The sequence below is a fragment of the Tachyglossus aculeatus genome, chromosome 3, assembly GCF_015852505.1.
Source record: "Tachyglossus aculeatus isolate mTacAcu1 chromosome 3, mTacAcu1.pri, whole genome shotgun sequence".
Taxonomy (NCBI): Eukaryota; Metazoa; Chordata; class Mammalia; order Monotremata; family Tachyglossidae; genus Tachyglossus; species Tachyglossus aculeatus.
The window spans coordinates 37728938-37750891 of NC_052068.1; the positions used below are offsets into that span (position 1 = coordinate 37728938).

At 46.8% G+C, this 21954-nt stretch overlaps 1 protein-coding gene across 3 annotated transcripts in view; it reads right to left on the minus strand.

Moving 5' to 3' along the window:
• Positions 1-21542, minus strand: part of FAS (Fas cell surface death receptor) — a 71132-nt gene extending 49590 nt beyond the window's left edge. For all 3 annotated transcript variants that reach the window (XM_038743989.1, XM_038743990.1, XM_038743988.1), the window contains exon 1: positions 21452-21542. In XM_038743989.1, the coding sequence (XP_038599917.1) occupies positions 21452-21484 (33 nt within the window). In that variant the 5' untranslated portion in view covers positions 21485-21542. The remainder of the gene's footprint in view (positions 1-21451) is intronic.
• Positions 21543-21954: the final 412 nt, after the last annotated feature.

The window sequence follows — 21954 nt, forward strand, 5'->3', positions numbered from 1 at the left end:
GTAAACTCCTTTGGGGCTGGGACCACATCTACCAACTCTGTATTTCCCCAAGCGCTCAGTACAGAGCTCTGCACACAGTAAGTACTCAATAAATACCATTAATTGGCTGATGAAACCAGAGGAAGCACCTAATAGACACCATCATTATTATACTTGTACAGTACTCTGCACACAGTCAGCGCTCAATAAATACGATTGAATGAATTATGATTCTTACTATTCCCTCCTGGAATGGTATAAATAGCCATTTTAATTCAACATATGTCCATTTTGATTTAGCAGGGTAATGTATTTCAAAGCTTCAGACCCCATTTGAACCTTGTTCCCTCTCATTTTATGAAAATTCTCACCGCTTCCCTCCTCCTCCCTTAACTTTCATCTTCAACTGCTCACTCTCCGCCGGTTCCTTCCCTTCTGCCTTCAAACATGCCCACGTCTCCCCCATCCTAAAAAAACCCTCTCTTGACCCCACTGCCCCTTCTAGTTATCGCCCTAATTCCCTCCTACCCTTCCTTTCCAAATTCCTAAAACGAGCCATCTACACTCACTGCCTCGAATTCCTCAACTCCAACTCTCTCCTAGACCCCCTCCAACCTGGCTTCCATCCCCTACACTCCACTGAAACTGCCCTCTCAAAGGTCACCAATGACCTCCTTCTTGACAAATCCAATGGCTCCTACTCTATCCTAGTCCTCTTCATCCTCTCAGCTGCCTTCGACACTGTGGACCACCCCCTCCTCCTCAACACGCTATCCAACCTTGGCTTCACAGACTCCATCCTCTCCTGGTTCTCCTCATCTCTCTGGCCGTTCATTTTCAGTCTCCTTCGCGGGCTCCTCCTCCCCCTCCCATCCCCTTACTGTAGGGGTTCCTCAAGGGTCAGTTCTTGGTCCCCTTCTGTTCTTCATCTATACTCACTCCCTTGGTGACCTCATTCACTCCCTCGGCTTCAACTATCATCTCTACGCTGATGACACCCAAATCTACATCTCCACCCCTGTTCTCTCCCCCTCCCTCCAGGCTTGCATCTCCTCCTGCCTTCAGGACATCTCCATCTGGATGTCTGCCCTCCACCTAAAACTCAACATGTCCAAGACTGAGCTCCTTATCTTCCCTCCCAAACCCTGACCTCTCCCTGACTTTCCCTGACTTTCACTGTAGACGGCACTATCATCCTTCCCGTCTCACAAGCCCGCAACCTTGGTGTCATCATTAACTCTGCTCTCTCGTTCACCCCAAACATCCAATCCATCACCAAAACCTGCCGGTCTCACCTGCACAACATCGCCAAGATCCACACTTTCTTCTCCATCCAAACTGCTACCTTGTTGGTTCAATCTCTCAGCCTATCCCAACTGGATTACTGCATCGGCTTCCTTTCTGCTCTCCCATCCTCCTGTCTCTCCCTGCTTCCGTCTATACTTCACTCTGCTGCCCAGATTATCTTTCTACAGAAATGCTCTGGGCATGTCACACCCCTCCTCAAAAACCTCCAGTGGTTGCCTACCAACCTATGCATCAAGCAAAAACTCCTCACCCTTGGCTTCAAGGCTGTCCATCACCTCGCCCCCTCCTACCTCACCTCCCTTCTCTCCTTCTCCAGCCCAGCCCACACCCTCTGCTCCTCTGCCGCCACTAACCTCCTCACTGTGCCTCGTTCTTACCTGTCCCGCCGTTGTCCCCTGGCCAACGTCCTCCCCCTGGCCTGGAATGCCCTCCCTCCGCACATCCGTCAAGATAGCTCTCTTCCTCCCTTCAAAGCCCTACTGAGATCTCACCTCCTCCAGAGGCCTTCCCAGACTGAGCCCCCTTTTCCTCTTCTCCTCCCCATAGCCACCCTCCCTCTCTCCACCCTTCCCCCTTCCCCTCACCACAGCACTTGTGTATATTTATTACTCTATTAATGATGTGTATATAGTGGAAAGAGCTCGGGCTTTGGAGTCAGAGGTCACGGGTTCAAACCCTGGCTCCGCCAATTGTCAGCTGTGTGACTTTGGGCAAGTCACTTCACTTTTCTGGGCCTCAGTTCCCTCATCTGTAAAATGGGGATTAAGACTGTGAGCCCCCAGAGGGACAACCTGATCACCTTGTAACCTCCCCAGCGCTTAGAACAGTGCTTTGCACACAGTAAACACTTAATAAATGCCATCGTTATTATTACTATTATTATTATTATTCTGTTGGTATTGACACATGTCTACTTGGTTTTTTTGGGTTGTTTTTTTTTGTCTGTCTCCCCCTTCTAGACTGTGAGCCTTTTGTTGGGTAGGGACTGTCTCTATATATTGCCCATTTGTACTTTCCAAGAGCTTAGTACAATAAATATGATTGAATGAATGAATGAATAAAAGCATGAGAAGCAGCATGGCTCAGTGGAAAGACCACAGGCTTGGGAGTCAGAGGTCGTGGGTTCTAATCCTGGCTCCAGCACTTGTCTGCTGTGTGATCTTAGGCAAGTCACTTAACTTCTTTGTGCCTCAGCTACCTCATCTGTAAAATGGGGATTAAGACTGTGAGCCCCACGTGGGACAATCTGATTACTTTGTATCTACCCCAGCACTTAGAACAGCGCTTGGCACATAGTAAGCACTTAACAAATACCATTATTATTATTATTATTGTTATTAAAATACTCCTGGATTTTTTTTTGGCCTTGGTCTTTTTTGAATAAGTGGTATCCAAACTCTAACTTGTAGTTTCAATTCAGCATTCATCAAAAGTTAACCTTTTTTCATTAGCAGTGACAAGCCCAGTATTCTCAACAAAACGGCTTCAGCATCAGTGCCAATGGAAAAGCATTCGGGCTTCTCTTTCTGTTTTTCTCATTTCTGCGAAGTAGAGCAGGAAATGATGCAACAATTCTACAAAGTGTGATTTCTTTTGTATGTGCACACAATGTGGAAGTTATTGTTGGTTCATAATGTATTTTCCAGTCACATCCACACCCGAGTGATAGCTCACGGTCAATAGTGTCATCTTAATAAAACACAACCTATATGTACACACACCCATTAGTTGTCCTTGGTCACAAGCTTGCAGTTCTGTTGCCATTAAATCCAAATTTTTTTAAAACAGTACTAGCGTAGAAATGAGCTTCTTTAAGGAAGTGACGATCAGTAAAAGGGTGTCATCATTTCCTCCCCCTGACTTTCCCATCACTGTAGATGGACAATCAGTGTAGATGGCACCACCATCCTTCCTGTCTCACAAACCCTTGGCATTATCCTCGACTCCTCTCCCTCATTCGACCCACATACTCAACCCATCACTAAATCCTGTTGGTCCCACCTTCATAACATCACTAAAATCCTCCCTTTCCTCTCCATCCAAACTGCTACCTACAGGAAGGACTCCAAGAGGCCTTCCCAGACTTATCCCCCTTTTTCCTCTCCTCCTCCTCCTCCCCATCCCCCCTGCCCTACCTCCTTCCCCTCCCCACACCACCTGCATATACCTTTGTACAGATTTATTACCCTATTTTACTTGTCCATATTTACTATTCTATTTATTTTGTTAATGCTGTGCATAGAGCTATAATTCTAGGGATGGGAAACTGAATTAGCTCTCTTCCTCCCTTCAAAGCCCTACTGAGAGCTCACCTCCTCCAAGAGGCCTTCCCACACTGAGCCCTCCTTTTCCTCTCCTCCTCCCCATCCCCCTCCTCTGCCCTACCTCCTTCCCCTCCCCACGGAACTTGCATGTATTTGTACAGATTTATTACTCTATTTATTTTTCTTGTCCACATTTATGATTCTATTTATTTTGTTAATGATGTGCATCTAGCTTTATTTCTATTTATTCTGGTGACTTGACACCTGTCCACCTGTTTTGTTTCGTTGTCCGTCTCCCCCATCTAGACAGTGAGCCCGCTGTTGGGTAGGGACCGTCTCTATATGTTGCCGACTTGTACTTCCCCAGTGCTCTGCACACAGTAAGCGCTCAATAAATATGACTGAATGAATGAATGAATGCTACCACATTAATGCAATCAGTCATCCTGGATTACTACCTCAGCCTCCTTGCTGACCTCCAGCCTCCTGGCTCTCCCCACTCCAGACCATACTTCACTCTGCTGCCCAGATCATTTTTCTGCAAAAACGTTCATCATCATCATCAATCGTATTTATTGAGCGCTTACTATGTGCAGAGCACTGTACTAAGCGCTTGGGAAGTACAAATTGGCAACATATAGAGACAGTCCCTACCCAACAGTGGGCTCACAGTCTAAAAGGGGGAGACAGAGAACGAAAGCAAACATACTAACAAAATAAAATAAATAGAATAGATATGTACAAGTAAAATAAATAAATAGAGTAATAAATATGTACAAACATATATACAGGTTCAAGACGTGTCACCCGTCTCCTCAAAAGAGTAAGGCTCCCTTTCTGTTTTTCTGGCTTTCCACGGCCTCTTCAGCAGAACATGGCACTTGCAAAAAGAGCCTTGAAGACGCTTTCAGCTTTCATTCTTAGTCACCCCTGAAACTTCAGTTAAACGAACACCGAGGAGGCCTTTATTTTGTCTCTACACTTTCAAAATGTGTCTCCTAACCTAGGATACAAATGAATGGGCTGTTATGATGCTTGGGAAGGACCCCAAGAAAGCAAACGGAACAGGGGAGTTTGGGGGTGGAGGGCAGAGGGGCTTTGTCTGTGGGGCAGGGGCACAGACCATGATCGAGTCATGATCTCTACCCTCACCTCCCGCCCATCTCTGTCCCCATCCCAACCTACACTGCAGTCTGAGCCGGGTCAGAGGCTCCGTTTTGTCTTCAGGAAGCCACTATTTTTTTCCTGTGCCATCCGCTGACACTAGCTCCATACAATTTCTTCTACTTCCAAGAAACAAGAGAATATCAGATTAAAAGGCAAATCTCAAGAGAACACTGCAACAGCCTCTAGATAGTGAGCTCCTTTGGGGCAGGGAATGTGTCAGTTTGTTGTTCTCTCCCAAACGTTTAGTACAGTGCTTCGCAAATGGTAAGCGCTCAATAAATATGATTGAGTGAATGAATGAATTTGACTAATAATAATAGTAATAATGGTGGCATTTGTTAAGCGCTTACTATGTGCCAATCACTGTTCTAAGCACTGGGGTACTTCCCAAGCACTTAGTACAGTGCTCTGCACACAGTAAGCCCTCAATAAATACGATTGATTGATTGACTGGGGTAGATACAAGGTGATCAGGTTGTCCCACACGGGGCTCACATTCTTGGTCTCCATTTTACAGATGAGGTAACTGAGGCACAGAGAAGTTAAGGGACTTACCCAAAGTCACACAGCTGACAAGTGCTGGAAATCGGAGCTCTGGCTTTCTCGCAATTCTACGACAGGCAAAAGTGCTCTGCTTTTGAATATTTCTTTCATGATATTTGTTAAGTGTTTAGCATGTGCCAGGCACTGTACTAAGCAAGCACTGGGTTAGAGACAAGATACTCAGATTGGACACAGATCCTGTCCCACATTGGGCTCACATCCCCATTTTACAGATGAGGTAACTGAGGCACAGGGAAGTGAAGTGACTTGTCCAAGGTCACACGGCAGAGAAGTGGGAGAGCCGTGATTAGAACCTAGGTCCTTCTGACGCCCAGGTCTAGGCCATGCTGCTTCTCATTCATTACCTTGGTTCCCTGCTTCTTTCTTCTGCGTCCTACCAGTTGTGCAACTAAAAATGATAAACGCCCCATCTCATTCTAGGGCTGGGGGTGGTGGCCATTTTGGTGGTAGCTGAGAATTATTGTTCAGAGCCAGCCTTGCTTGTTGGCTGATTTACCCAGGAATTAGGGGCAAACCTATCACCAGGTAGAAGTTTTTCAGAATCCACCGACGTCCAAATGAAATCTGCCTCAAGACGGGCGGCCTTACGGGAATTTCCGGCTGCTGACCGGTATTTGGGGACACAATTCAGGACGGGAAGACTGCAGGGCATTAGGTTGACGCAACTGAGAAACGGACTTTGGAATAAGAGTTGAGTCCTTTTACATAACTCCTGATTGGCCCTGGAATCTGCCCGATTGCTGCTGCTCAGAGAAGTTAGAGGCTCAATCAATCAATCAATCAATCATATTTATTGAGTGCTTACTGTGTGCAGAGCACTGCACTAAGCGCTTGGGAAGTACAAGTTGGCAATCAATCAATCAATCGTAGTTATTCAGCACTTACTGTGTGCAGAGCACTGTACTAAGTGCTTAGCAATGTGGCTCCGTACTATAGCCTTGTCATGGAGCGCTTAGTACAGTGCTCTGCACACAGTAAGCACTCAATAAATACGATTGATGATGATGATGGAGTGGCCAGTTTGCCAGGGCTCCACTGAAGTTTCTTTAAACAAAACAGGAGAGGTTCTTGGCTTTCCTAATCAATTACTGTGCAGACGTGAGTTTTAAAGGAACAGATTATCTTCATTCCCTGCTTTCCTTACTCAGTAGACATTTGCAATTTTTGAACTAAAATAACATGCTGTTTGCATCAGTCACAGAATGTGTGTTCTTTGGGGAATTTGGGGAGATTTACCTCAGATTTACCTCAGTAGGGGCTTTCAAGGTAATAGTAAACAGGGAGATTCCCTGGCTTAGGTGTCTGACAATACGACACCAAAGACTTGACTGTAAGTTCGCAGTGGGTAGGGAATGTGTCTACCAACTCAATTCTATCTTGGTTTCCCAAGCGCTTAGTACAATGCTCTGCATGCAGTAAGCTCTCAATAAAGGACTGACTGTTTGGAGGAAAGAGGAATCTCTCCTGCTATGAGAACTTCCCCTGCTCATGTTTCTCACTTTTTACAGCAGGTCAAACCTGACACTCATTTTGTGCTTTTCACTCCGGATCTTTTATTGACAACAGCATTGAATACAATCATTCCAAGAAGTGAGCTTTAGGGTGGCCAGTTCACTCCCACAAAGCAATTGCTTTTGGTTAGTGGAAGAATCAGGAGTGCTCGTTTAAGTTCCTGAGTCACACACTTACTCTCCAGCCTCTGAACCCCAGGCCCTCTGCCATCTTTCTCTCTCCCATTTATCAACTGAGAAGCAGCGTGGCTCAGTGGAAAGAGCCCGGGCTTTGGAGTCAGAGGTCATGGGTTCAAATCCCGGCTCCGCCACTTGTCAGCTGGGTGACTTTGGGCAAGTGACTTCACTTCTCTGTGCCTCAGTTCCCCCATCTGTAAAATGGGGATTAAGACTGTGAGCCCCCCGTGGGACAACCTGATCACCTTGTAACCTCCCCAGCATTTAAAACGGTGCTTTGCACATAGTAAGCGCTTAATAAATGCTATCATTATTACTATTATTATTATCAATTACTCTAAGTTCAGTGCAGGAGTTTAGATTGCTTTCTTCATGTAAGTCTTCTATTTTGTCATTCTCTCTACACTGCAAGCCCCCTTTGGGCAGGGAACATGTCTACCAGTTCTGTTGTATTATACTCTCCCAGAGGGTTAGTACTGATCACAGTCTGAGCGCACAACAAATACCACTGACTGCTTCTCTCTATAAATTGTTGATGATTTGTTAGGGATACAGAAAAAGAGTCTGACTGGAGAAGACTGATGGCACAGTTATTTTGGGGAAACCAGTCCAAATCCTAGAAGCACATTTCAATCTCTCTGATTCTACTCTAGGTAATGAATGCCTAGGGTTATAGGAGACACAGATATTTTTTTTTCAGAGGATTTTTCTAGTCCACCATGTAGGAAGAAGGAAAGACTATGGGGCAGTTGAAGAAATGTGTGTGTGGTTATCTTGCTAAACCTCACACATCTCAATAAGCCCACTCAAACTAGAGAAGAAAGGTTAGAGCTACTAACACGTAACTTGGGTGTTTTTTAGGGTTAGTGACTGAAAATCATTGTTTTCTGATATGCTATGAAGTTTTGCTAGGTGCCAAACACTGTTCTAAGTGCTGGACTAGATACAAGTTAATGAGGTTGGACACAGTTCTTGTCCCATATTGGGTTCATACTCTTAACCCCCATTTTTTACAGATAAGGTAACCGAGCCCAGAGAAGTTAAGTGACTTGAACAAGGTCACACAACAGACATGTGGTGGAGCTGGGATTAGAACTGATTTACAGGCCCGTGATCTATTCACTATGCCATGCTATAAGTTGGAGAGAACAGGATGGGGGAATTAGGGATGGTTCTACTCACTTTGAGAGTCCGTTCTGGCCAATCAGTCAATCAATAGTACTGATTGAATGCATACCGTGTGCAGAGCACTGTACTAAGAGCTTGGGAAAAATACAGTACAATCGAGTTGGTAGGCATGATCCTAGTCCAGAGCTTGTAATCTAGAGGGTGAGAGGTATCAATATAAATTAAAGGTAGCGAAAATGGCAGAATGTAAGGATATGCACATATGTACACACTCTCCACACCTTCAGGCCTTACTCAGGACACATCTCCTCCAAGAAGCCTTCCCTGACTAAGCCTTATTTCCTTTTCCTCCTACACCCTTCTGTGTCTTGCACTTGGATTTGCTCCTTTATTCATCCTTCCCTCAGCCCCAGAGCACTTATGTACACATCCATAATTTCTTTATTTATATCTCTGTCTCCCTCTCTAGAATGTAGGCTCATTGTGGGTAGGAACCGTCTCTATCTGTTGCCGACTTGTTCTTCCCAAGTGCTTAGTCCTATGCTCTGCATACAGTAAGTGCTCAATAAATACGACTGAATGAATGAATGAAAGGGAATGTGTCTACCAACTCTGGATATTTTCATTCATTCATTCATACAATCGCATTTATTGAGCGCTTACTGTGTGCAGAGCGCTGTATTAATCAATCAATCGTATTTATTGAGCGCTTACTATGTGCAGAGCACTGTACTAAGCGCTTGGGAAGTACAAATTGGCATCACATAGAGACAGTCCCTACCCAACAGTGGGCTCACAGTCTAAAAGGGGGAGACAGAGAACAGAACCAAACATACCAACAAAATAAAATAAGTAGGATAGAAATGTACAAGTAAAATAAATAAATGAATAAATAAATAGAGTAATAAATATGTACAACCATATATACATATATACAGGTGCTGTGGGGAAGGGAAGGAGGTAAGACGGGGGGATGGAGAGGGGGACGAGGGGGAGAGGAAAGAAGGGGCTCAGTCTGGGAAGGCCTCCTGGAGGAGGTGAGCTCTCAGCAGGGCCTTGAAGGGAGGAAGAGAGCTAGCTTGGCGGATGGGCAGAGGGAGGGCATTCCAGGCCCGGGGGATGACGTGGGCCGGGGGTCGATGGCGGGACAGGCGAGAGCGAGGTACAGTGAGGAGATTAGTGGTGGAGGAGCGGAGGGTGCGGGCTGGGCAGTAGAAGGAGAGAAGGGAGGTGAGGTAGGAGGGGGCGAGGTGATGGAGAGCCTTGAAGCACAGGGTGAGGAATTTCTGCTTGATGCGCAGATTGATCGGTAGCCATTGGAGGTTTTTGAGGAGGGGAGTAATATGTCCAGAGCGTTTCTGGACAAAGATAATCCGGGCAGCAGCATGAAGTATGGATTGAAGTGGAGAGAGACACGAGGATGGGAGATCAGAGAGAAGGCTAGTGCAGTAGTCCAGACGGGATAGGATGAGAGCTTGAATTAGCAGGGTAGCGGTTTGGATGGATGGAGAGCGGTTTGGATGGAGAGCGGTTTGGATGGAGAGCTTCCCAAGTATTAAGCGCTTGGGAAGTACAAGTTGGCAACATCTAGAGACGGTCCCTACCCAACAACAGGCTCACAGTCTAGAAGGGGGAGACAGACAACAAAACAAAACACGTGGACAGGTGTCAAGTCATCAGAATAAACAGAAGTAAAGCTAGATGCACATCATAACAAAATAAATAGAATAGTAAAGATGTACAAGTAAAATGGAGTAATAAAACTGTACAAACATATATACAGGTGCTGTGGGGAGGGGAAGGAGGTAGGGCCGGGGGGGATGGGGAGGGGAAGAGGAAGGCGGGGGCTCAGTCTTATTTTGTACTCTCCCAAGCACTTAGCATAGTGTCTTCCACACAGTAAGCACTCAATAAATACGACTAATTGAATAAGTACTGTGGGGCTGAAGGAGGGGTGAATAACAAGTGCTAGTGCTTTGCACATGGTAAGCGCTTAACAAATGCCATTATTATCATTATTATTATTACTATTAAGAAGTGTGGATCCAAGTGCAGAGGTAATGCAGAGGGGAGGTGGGATGAATCAATCAATCAATCATATTTATTGAGCACTTACTGTGTGCAGAGCACTGTACTAAGCCCTTGGGAAGTCCAAGTTGGCAACATATAGAGACGGTCCCTACCCAACAGTGGGCTCACAGTCTAGAAGGGGGAGACAGAGAACAAAATATATTAACAAAATAAAATAAATGCAATAAAATAAAATACATACAAATGATTGAATGGAGGAAATGAGAGTTTAGTCAGGGAAGGCCTCTTTGAGGAGATGTGATTAAGGAGGGTTTTGAAGGTGGGAGAATGGTTATCCGTCTCTCCCTCTAGATGTAAGCTCATTGTGGGCAGGGAACGTGTCTGCTAATTATGTTGTATTGTGCTCTCCCAAGTGCTTAGCACATAGTAAGTGCTCAAAAAATACCGGTGATTCTTTGATTGATTGCACTGTTGAATACAAAGGGGCTGGGAGTTACAACCCAGAGAGAAGAGGTGGGCAAGGGGGAGATCGAGGTACAGAGAGTAGGTTGGCATTAGAGGAGGGAAGTCTTTGGGTTGGGTTGTAGTAAGAAATAGTTTTTTTTGAGAAAAATGATCCAGCTGTCAAAGTGAAGTATGAACTGGAGAGGGGAGAGATAGGAGGCAAGAGGGTCAGTGAGGAGGTTGAGTCGGGGTGGGACTGTGAGCCCATTGTTGGGTAGGAGCCATCTCTATATGTTGCCAACTTGTACTTCCCAAGTGCTTAGTACAGTGCTCTGCACACAGTAAGCGCTCAATAAATACGACAATGAATGAATGAATATGATAAGTTCTTGGAACAGCACGGTAGCAGTATTGATGGAGAGGAATAAGTGGATTCTAGACGTGTCGTGAAGGTAGAACGGATAGGATTTGGTAACGGACTGAATATGTGGGTTGAATAAAAGAGATGAGTTGAGGATACAGGCTTGTGAGACAGGGAGGATGACTGTGTAGTCTACAGTGAAAGGAAAGTCGGGGCCGGGAGGGATAGGGTTTGGATGGGAAGCTGAGGAGTTTTGTTCGGGACATTTGAAATTTGAGAGGTACACGGCAAACCCAAGTAAAGCTGTCCTGAAGGCAGGAGGGAACGAGAAACTGCAGAGAAGGACAGAAGTCGGGGCTGGAGAGGTGGATTTGGGAATCATCCATGTAGAGATGTTAGTTGAGGCCATAGGAGTGAATGAGTTCTCCAAGGGAACAGGTGAAGATGGAGAGAATATAAGGGAACCCAGAGCCTTGAGGAATTCTCACACTTAGAGGGTGGGGGCCAGAGAAATAATAATGAAAATGGCATTTTTAAGCGCTTACTATGTGCAAAGCACTGTTCTAGAAAGAGCTATAGCACCACACATCTGCCACACTAGCTCTCTTCCTCCCTTCAAAGCCCTAGAGAGAGCTCACCTCCTCCAGGAGGCCTTCCTTTTCCCCCTTTTTCCTCTCCTCTCCATCACCCCCTTCCCTCCCTCTGCCCTCCCCCCTCCCCCTTCCCCACAGCACTTGTATATAGTTGTACATATGTATTACTCTATTTTATTTGTACATATTTACTACTCTATTCTATTAATGATGTGCACAAAGCTATAATTCTATTTATTTTGACGGTTTTGACAACTGTCTCCTTTTGTTTTCTTGTCTGTCTCCCCCTTCTAGACTGTGAGCCCGTTGTTGGGTGGGGACCGTCTCTATAGGTTGTCGACTTGTACTTCCCAAGTGCTTAGTACAGTGCTCTGCACACAGTAAGTGCTCAATAAATACGATTGATGATGATATTAATGTCTGCCTCCCCCCTAGACTGGAGGCTCATGGTGGGCAGGGAATGTGTCTGTGATGTTGGATTCTCCCAAGCACTTAGTACAGTGCTCAGCAAATCTGATTGATTGATTGAGCCAATGGAAGAGGCTGAAAATGAGCCGTCCCAGAAATAAGAGGACAGTGTTGGTGAAACCGAGATTAATGTTTCCAGGAGAAGGGGGTGGTCAAAGGCAGCTGAGAGTCACGGAGGATTCAGCATGGAGAAGAATCCATTGGATTTGGCAAGAAGGAGGTTACTGGTGACCTTAAAGAGGGCTGTTTCCACACAGTGAACGGGGTGGAAGCCAGACTGCAGAGGACAAAATTGGAGGAGAGGAAGTGGCGACAATGGGTATAGCCAATTTGCCCAAGGAGTTTGGAAAGGAATGGTAGGAGGGAGATGGATATAACATAATAATAATAATAATAATAATGGCATTTGTTAAGGGCTTAGCATGTGCTAGGCACTGTTCTAAACGCTGGGGTAGATACAAGATAATCGGATTGGATTATCCGATTATCAGAGAAGCAGCGTGGCTCAATGGAAACAGTACAGGCTTTGGAGTCAGAGGTCATGCGTTCAAATCCCGGCTCCGCCAATGAGCCCACTGTTGGGTAGGGACTGTCTCTAGATGTTGCCAGCTTGCACTTCCCAAGCGCTTAGTACAGTGCTCTGCACACAGTAAGTGCTCAATAAATACAACTGATTGATTGACTGATTGATGGGCAAGTCACTTCACTCCTCTGGTCCTCAGTTACCTCATCTGTAAAATGAGGATTAAGATTGTGAGCCCCATGTAGGACAACTTGATCACCTGGGATCCCCCCAGCGCTTAGAACACTGCTTTGCACATGGTAAGTGCTTAACAAATACCATTATTATTATTATTGGACACAGTCCCTGTCGCATATAGGGCTCACAGTCTTAATCCCACTTCACAGATGAGGGAACTGAGGCACAGGGAGAAATTAAGCGACTTGCCCAAGATCACACAGCAGACAACCGGCCGGGCCAGGATTAGAACCCAGGTCCTTCTGACTCCGAGGCTCGTGCCCTATCTAGTAGGGCTTGCAGTCCGTGCGAGCATATGACGATATAGGAATTTATATCAAAACATATCAATTATGGTCAGTATCTCCAAATCATCTACCCCTGAGGCCCTCAATTTCCACAGTGCAATTTTCCCCATAGCATAAGGTTCTTCCAGAACATAAACACCACACTATAGGATATCTCCCCATATATACCCTACTCCAATCAATCAATCAATCATATTTATTGAGTGCTTACTGTGTGCAGAGCACTGTACTAAGCGCTTGGGAAGTACAAGATGGCAACATATAGAGACAGTCCCTACCCAACAGTGGGCTCAGTCTAAAAGGGGGAGACAGAGAACAAAACCAAACATACTAACAAAATAAAATAAATAGAACAGATATGTACAAGTAAAATAAATGAACAGAGCAATAAATATGTACAAACATATATACATATATACAGGAATATATATAATATATATACATGCATATATATATGTATATATATATATATATATATACTCCATTGGTGAATGGTATTTTTTTCAGGGCAGAGTGAGCCTAGGTATTTCTGGAGCCCCTTCCTTTACTTCCTTTAGAGAAGCAGCATGGCTCGGTGGAAAGAGCCCGGGCTTTGGAGTCAGAGGTCATGGGTTCAAATCATCCCGGCTCTGCCAATTGCCAGCTGTATGACTTTGGGCAAGTCACTTCACTTCTCTGTGCCTCAGTTACCTCATCTGTAAAATGGGGATTCAGCCCGTGAGCCCCCCGTGGGACAACCTAATCACCTTGTAACCTCCCCAGCGCTTAGAACAGTGCTTTGCACATAGTAAGTGCTTAATAAACACCATTATTATTATTATTATTATTATTATTATTATACCCCACCCACCACTAAACTGTAAATCCCTCCCCACAGCCAATGCTACTGGAACACCCCCTTAACCAGGCACACAAGTTTGTTCAAATGTTCCCAGTGCACAGACCCTCTGGAATTGTTACTATTCATTCAATCGTATTTATTGAGCGCTTACTGTGTGCAGAGCACTGGACTAAGCGCTTGGGAAATACAAGTTGGCAACATATAGAGACGGTCCCTACCCAACAGCGGGCTCACCTCCCAAACCCAGCCATCTGCCGTGCCACAAACTGCCCTTGGCAGCTTCTCACTGAAGGTGACAGACACTACATTTATTTTCACAAAGAGCTACTAATAAGATTTTTGGTTCCTGTCCAAATAAACTCTACGTAGTTCAAAAAGTACAAGGAGCTGGGAAAAAGAAAAAGTTTGCCTGTAAACCCATGATGCAATAATAATTATAGTACTCGTTCATTCATTCATTCAATCGTATTTATTGAGTGCTTACTGTGTGCAGAGCACTGTACTAAGCGCTTGGGAAGGACAATCAATCAATCAATCGTGTTTATTGAGCGCTTACTGTGTGCAGAGCACTGTACTAAGTGCTTGGGAAGGACAAGTTGGCAACATATAGAGACGGTCCCTACCGAACAGCGGGCTCACAGTCTAGAAGGGGGAGACAGAGAACAAAACAAAACAGATTAATAAAATAAATAGAATAAATATGTACAAGTAAAATAAATAGAGTAATAAATCCGTACAAACATATATACATATATATAGGTGCTGTGGGGAGGGGAAGGAGGTAAGGCGGGGGGGGGGGGGTGGAGAGGAGGAGGAGGGGAGAGGAAGGAGGGGGCTCAGTCTGGGAAGGCCTCCTGGAGGAGGTGAGTTCTCAGTAGGGCTTTGAAGGAAGGAAGAGAGCTAGCACTTGTTAAGCGCTTACTATGTGCCAAGCACTGTTCTAAGCACCGGAGTAGATGCAAGTTAATCAGGTTGGACGCGGTCCCTGTCCTACACGGGGCTCACTCTCTTAATCCCCATTTTACAGTCTAACTAGGAGGGGGTCCAGGTATTTTAATCCCCGTTTTACGTGAGGAACCTGAGGCCCAGAACAGTTAAGTGAGTTGCCCAAGGTCACACAGCAGACAGGTGGTGGAACCGGGATTAGAACCCAGGTCCTTCTGACTCCCGAGCCCGTTTTCTAGCCACTAAACCACGCTGCTTCTCGCACACACATATAGGTGTGTGAGGTGTGTGAGTCTTTTAGACTGTGAGCCCACTGTTGGGTAGGGACTGTCTCTAGATGTTGCCAACTTGTACTTCCCAAGCGCTTAGTACAGTGCTCTGCACACAGTAAGCGCTCAATAAATACGATTGATTGATTGATTGATTGGTGTCACGCACATGGCCCTGCGCAGCATATTGATGAGGATGCTTTGTGATGCTGAGGAAGCACAGTGGTCTACTGGTAAGAGCACAGGCCTGAGAATCAGTGGCCCAGTGTGCTCTTCCACTTGCCCACAGTGTGACCCAGGGCAAATCACTTAACTTCTCTGTGCCTCAGTTTCCTCACTTATAAAATAGGGATTAAAACACCTAGTCCCCCTCCTACCAGGGGTCCCCCACGCTGAGAGAAGCAGTGTGGCTCAGTGGCAAGAGCATGGGCTTGGGTGTTAGAAGTCATGGGTTCTAATCCCGGATCAGCCGCTTGTCTGCTGTGTGACTTTGGGCAAGTCACTTAACTTCTCTGGGCCTCAGTTACCTCACCTGTAAAATGGGGATTAAGACTGTGAGCCCCATGTGGGACAACCTGATTACCTTGTATAATAATGACGGCATTTATTAAGTCCTTACTATGTGCGAATCCCCCCCCAGTGCTAAGAACAGTGCTTGGCACATAGTAAGTGCTTAACAACTGTGAGTAGGGACCGTCTCTATATGTTGCCAACTTGTACTTCCCAAGCGCTTAGTACAGTGCTCTACACACAGTAAGCGCTCAATAAATACGATTGAATGAATACATGAACAAAAGCCATCATTATTACTATTACTTGGACTATGAGCCCCATGTGGGACAGGACTGGATCTGACCTGATTAACTTGTATCTACCCCAGCGTTTAGTACAGTACCTGGTCCACAGTCAGCTGCTCAACAAATCCCACAATCATTATGACGTCACCCCACGTCCCCCTCTGAGCACCCCAGTAGCTGCAGTGGCAGGGAAGAGAGACAACGTAGTAAGAGCTTAAATACCATCCCAAAAAAAGCAAGAGTGAGGGAAGGAAAGAGGAGGAAGTCGGCCACGGCACACGCCCTCAGCCTGGACGGAGTTTGGCTCCGGCAGGACTGGCAATGAGCAATTGGTGGAAATCATCATCATCATCAATCGCATTTATTGAGCGCTTACTATGTGCAGAGCACTGTACTAAGCGATTGGGAAGTACAAATTGGCAACATATAGAGACAGTCCCTACCCAACAGTGGGCTCACAGTCTAAAAGGGGGAGACAGAGAACAAAACCAAACATACTAACAAAATAAAATAAATAGAATAGATATGTACAAATAAATTAAATAAATAAATAAATAAATAGAGTAAAAAAATATGTACAAACATATATACATATATACAGGTGCTGTGGGGAAGGGAGGGAGGTAAGATGGGGGGATGGAGAGGGGGACGAGGGGGAGAGGAAGGAAGGGAGGGGGAAGGGTTTGATGATGATGGCATTTATTAGGCACTTACTATGTGCAGAGCACTGTTCTAAGCACTGGATTTCTGATTTACTTTCTCCCCTGAAAGAGGCCCAACCAAAAACGGCATCAGGGGGCTGCCTCGGCAAACCCACGAATGCCTCCGCGGTTCAGTCTTTGGTCCCCTGGGCCTCTTTGGCCAGCCCAACACCCTCAGGACATCAATCAATCAATCAATCGATCAATCATATTTATTGAGCGCTTACTGTGTGCACAGCGCTGTACTAAGCGCGTGGGAAGTACAAGTTGGCAACATATAGAGACGGTCCCTACCCAACAGTGGGCTCACAGTCTAGAAGGGGGAGACGGAGAACAAAACCAAACGTACTAACAAAATAAAATAAATAGAATAGATATGTACAAGTAAAATAAATAAATAAATATAAATAAAAATATAAATAAATAAATAAATAAGTAAGTAAGTAAGTAAGTAAGACATCACCAGGAGAGGATTTTAGTGGGAAAAACTAGGGTAATGGTTCCACCCAACCAGGGGCTTCCCTCCTGGGCTCACGGGCCGATGACGGCTTGGCAAGTCCCAAATGGCAAAACAGCCCGGGCTTTGGAGTCCGAGGTCATGGGTTCAAACCCCAGCTCTGCCAATTGTCGGCTGTGTGACTTTGAGCAAGTCACTTCATTTCTCTGGGCCTCAGTTCCCTCATCTAGAAAGTGGGGATGAAGACTGTGAGCCCCACGGGGGACAACCCGATCACTTTGTAACCTCCCCAGCGCTTAGAACAGTGCTTTGCACATAGTGGGGCTCACAGCGCTTAGAACAGTGCTAGGCGCATAGTTGGCGCTTAACAAATACTATCATTATCATTACGGTGCCTGACACATAGTAAGTGCTTAATAAATATTCTGATTATGAGGATCATTACTGAGCCAGCTCAACGAGGAGGTGGGCTAACGGCTTCGGAGACAGGCCCGGGCGTTTCGGCTCACAGTCTTAGTCCCCTTTACTTGTACATATCTATTCTATTTATTTTATTTTGTTAATATGTTTGGTTTTGTTCTCTGTCTCCCCCTTCTAGACTGTGAGACCACTGTTGGCTAGGGACTGTCTCTATATGTTGCCAACTGGTACTTCCCAAGCGCTTAGTACAGTGCTCTGCACAAAGTAAGCGCTCAATAAATACGATTGATTGATTGATTGATTAGCCCGCCCACCGGGTTTAGTGGTCAGGCCGCCGCCTCGGTGGGAACCAGCTTCAGCGCTTAGAACAGTGCTTGGCACAGAGTAAGCGCTTAACAAATACCATCATCATCATCATCATAATTTTAGTATTTATTAAGCGCTTATTCTGTGCCAAGCACTGTTCTAAGCGCTGGGGTAGATACAAGGTCATCGGGTGTGTCCCACGTGGGGCTCACAGTCTTAGTCCCCATTTTACAGCTCCTTTACTTGTACATATCTATTCTATTTATTTTATTTTGTTAATATGTTTGGTTTTGTTCTCTGTCTCCCCCTTCTAGACTGTGAGCCCGCTGTTAGGTAGGGACCGTCTCTATATGTTGCCAACTTGTACTTCCCAAGCGCTTAGTACAGTGCTCTGCACACAGTAAGCGCTCAATAAATACGATTGATTGATTGATCCCCCTCCTCTGCCCTACCTCCTTCCCCTCCCCACAGCACTTGTATATATTTGTACAGATTTATTACTCTATTTATTTTACTTGCGCATATTTATTACTCTATTTATTTTGTTCATTCATTCATTCATTCAATCGTATTCACTGAGTGCTTACTGTGGGCTGAGCGCTGTACTAAGCGCTTGGGAAGTACAAGTTGCTGATGTGCATATAGCTATAACTGTATTTGTTCTGACGATTTTGACGCCTGTCTACGTGTTTTGTTTTGTTGTCTGTCTCCCCTTTCTAATAATAATAATAATGATGGCATTTGTTAAGCGCCTACTATGTGCAAAGCACTGATCTAAGCGTGGGGGAGATGCAAGGCGATCACGTTGTCCCATGTGGAGCTCACAGTCTTCTGTCCCATTTTGCAGATGAGGTAACTGAGGCTCAGAGAAGTTAAGTGACTTGCCCAAGGTCACACAGCAGATATGTGGGGGAGTCGGGATTCAAACCCATAACTGCTGACTCCCAAGCCCGGGCTCTTTCCACTGAGACACGCTTTTTCTCTTCTAGACTGCAAGCCCACTGTTGGTTAGGGACCATCTCTATCTGTTGCTGACTTGTACTTCCCAAGCGCTTAGTACAGTGCTCTGCACACAGTAAGTGCTCAATAAATATGATTGAATGAAAGGGGTGACTTGCCCAGGGTCCCCCGGCAGACGAGGGATTAGAACCCATGACCTTTGACTCCCAAGCCCGGGATCTTGCCACCAGCTTCCAGGAAGGACGGTTCCCACTTGGTATTTGTTGATGATGATGACAGCATTTATTAAGCGCTCACTATGTGCAATGCACTGTTCTAAGCGCTGGGGAGGTTACGAGGTGATCAGGTTGTCCCACGGGGGACTCACAGTCTTAATCCCCACTTTACAGATAAGGGAACTGAGGCCCAGAGAAGCTAAGTGACTTGCCCAAAGTCACACAGCTGGCAATTGGCAAAGCCAGAATTTGAACCCATGACCGCTGACTCCAAAGCCCGTGCTCTTTCTACTGAGCCATGCTGCTTCTAATTGTTAAGCGCTTACTATGTGCAAAGCACTGTTCTAAGCACTGGGGAGTTTACAAGGTGATCAGGGTGTCCCACGGGGGGCTTACAGTCTTCACCCCCATTTTCCAGATGAGGTCACCGAGGCCCAGAGAAGTGAAGCGACTCGCCCAAAGTCACCCAGCTGACAAGTGGCGGGGCCGGGATTTGAACCCACGACCTCTCACTCCAAATAAATAATAATAATAATGACGGCATTTATTAAGCGCTTACCGTGTGTCAAGCACTGTTCTAAGCGCTGGGGAGGCTACAAGGGCATCAGGTTGTCCCACGGGGGGCTCCCAGTCTTCACCCCCATTTTCCAGATGAGGTCACTGAGGCCCAGAGAAGTGAAGCGACTTGCCCAAAGTCACCCAGCTGACGAGTGGCGGGGCCGGGATTTGAACCCACGACCTCTGACTCCAAATAAATAATAATAATAATAATAATGACGGCATTTATTAAGCGCTTACTATGTGCAGAGCACTGTTCTAAGCGCTGGGGAGGCTACAAGGGTATCAGGTTGTCCCACGGGGGGCTCCCAGTCTTCATCCCCATTTTACAGATGAGTTCACTGAGGCCCAGAGAAGTGAAGCGACTCGCCCAAAGTCACCCAGCTGACAAGTGGCGGGGCCGGGATTTGAACCCACGACCTCTGACTCCAAATAAATAATAATAATAATAATGACGGCATTTATTAAGCGCTTACTATGTGCCAAGCACTGTTCTAAGCGCTGGGGAGGTTACAAGGGCATCAGGTTGTCCCACGGGGGGGGGCTCACAGTCTTCACCCCCATTTTCCAGATGAGGTCACCGAGGCCCAGAGAAGTGAAGCGACTCGCCCAAAGTCACCCAGCTGACAAGTGGCGGGGGCGGGATTCGAACCCACGACCTCTGACTCCAAATAAACAACAGTAATGATAATGACGGCATTTATTAAGCGCTTACTATGTGCAGAGCACTGTTCTAAGCGCTGGGGAGGCTACAAGGGCATCAGGTTGTCCCACGGGGGGCTCCCAGTCTTCATCCCCATTTTACAGATGAGGGAACTGAGGACCAGAGAAGTGAAGCGACTCGCCCAAAGTCACCCAGCTGAAAAGTGGCGGGGGCGGGATTCGAACCCACGACCTCTGACTCCAAATAAACAACAGTAATGATAATGACGGCATTTATTAAGCGCTTACTATGTGCAGAGCACTGTTCTAAGCGCTGGGGAGGCTACAAGGGCATCAGGTTGTCCCACGGGGGGCTCCCAGTCTTCATCCCCATTTTACAGATGAGGGAACTGAGGACCAGAGAAGTGAAGCGACTCGCCCAAAGTCACCCAGCTGACAAGTGGCGGGGCCGGGATTCGAACTCACGACCTCTGACTCCAAATAAACAACAGTAATGATAATGACGGCATTTATTAAGCGCTTACTATGTGCAGAGCACTGTTCTAAGCGCTGGGGAGGCTACAAGGGCATCAGGTTGTCCCACGGGGGGCTCCCAGTCTTCATCCCCATTTTACAGATGAGGGAACTGAGGACCAGAGAAGTGAAGCGACTCGCCCAAAGTCACCCAGCTGACAAGTGGCGGGGCCGGGATTCGAACCCACGACCTCTGACTCCAAATAAACAACAGTAATGATAATGACGGCATTTATTAAGCGCTTACTATGTGCAGAGCACTGTTCTAAGCGCTGGGGAGTTTACACGGTGATCAGGTTGTCCCACGGGGGGCCTCACAGTCTTCACCCCCATTTTACAGATGAGGTCACTGAGGCCCAGAGAAGTGAAGCGACTCGCCCAAAGTCACCCAGCTGACAAGTGGCGGGGCCGGGATTCGAACCCACGACCTCTGACTCCAAATAAATAATAGTAATGATAATGACGGCATTTATTAAGCGCTTACTATGTGCCGAGCACTGTTCTAAGCGCTGGGGAGGTGATAAGGTGGGCCCGGGCTGTTCCCACTGACTCCGGAAGCGCTCAGTACATAGGACCGGTCGGAACGGGAGCCCGCGGGGAGAAAGCGTTAAGACCGTGAGCCCGCTGGTGGGGAGGGACCGTGTCTCTCTATGTTGCCACCTTGGACTTCCCGAGCGCTTAGTACAGTGCTCTGCACACAGTAAGCGCTCAATCAATACGATTGATTGATGGATTGATTGATTGCGGGAACTTTGTCCACTTACCGTGGGCCCCAAGCGGTCCCCGCCCCGGATCATGCCGGACGAAGGCCCGGGGATGGGGGAGACGACGATGGGGGATGGGGGAGACGACGATGGGAACGAACAGGACTCCCGTCCTACCGCCGCCGCTCGATCAGCCCGGCAACTGACCCGAGCCCCGCCCCCCGGACCCCCTCCTCCAATCAGGTCCCGCCCCTCCCATCGGGCCGCGCCCCCCGGACCCGCTCCTCCAATCGGGCCCCGGCCCGCCATTCGGGCCCCGCCCCCCCGGAACCGCTCCTCCAATCAGGTCCCGACCCTCCCACCGGGCCCCGCCCCATTTCCCCGACCCTCTATCCAGGCCCCAGCCCTTATTTCCCCGCCCTTCTCATCAATCAATCAATCAATCAATCAATCAATCGTATCTATTGAGCGCTGACTGTGTGCGGGGCACTGTACTAAGCGCTTGGGAAGTCCAAGTTGGCAACATACAGAGACGGTCCCTACCCAATAGTAAAAGCCATCAG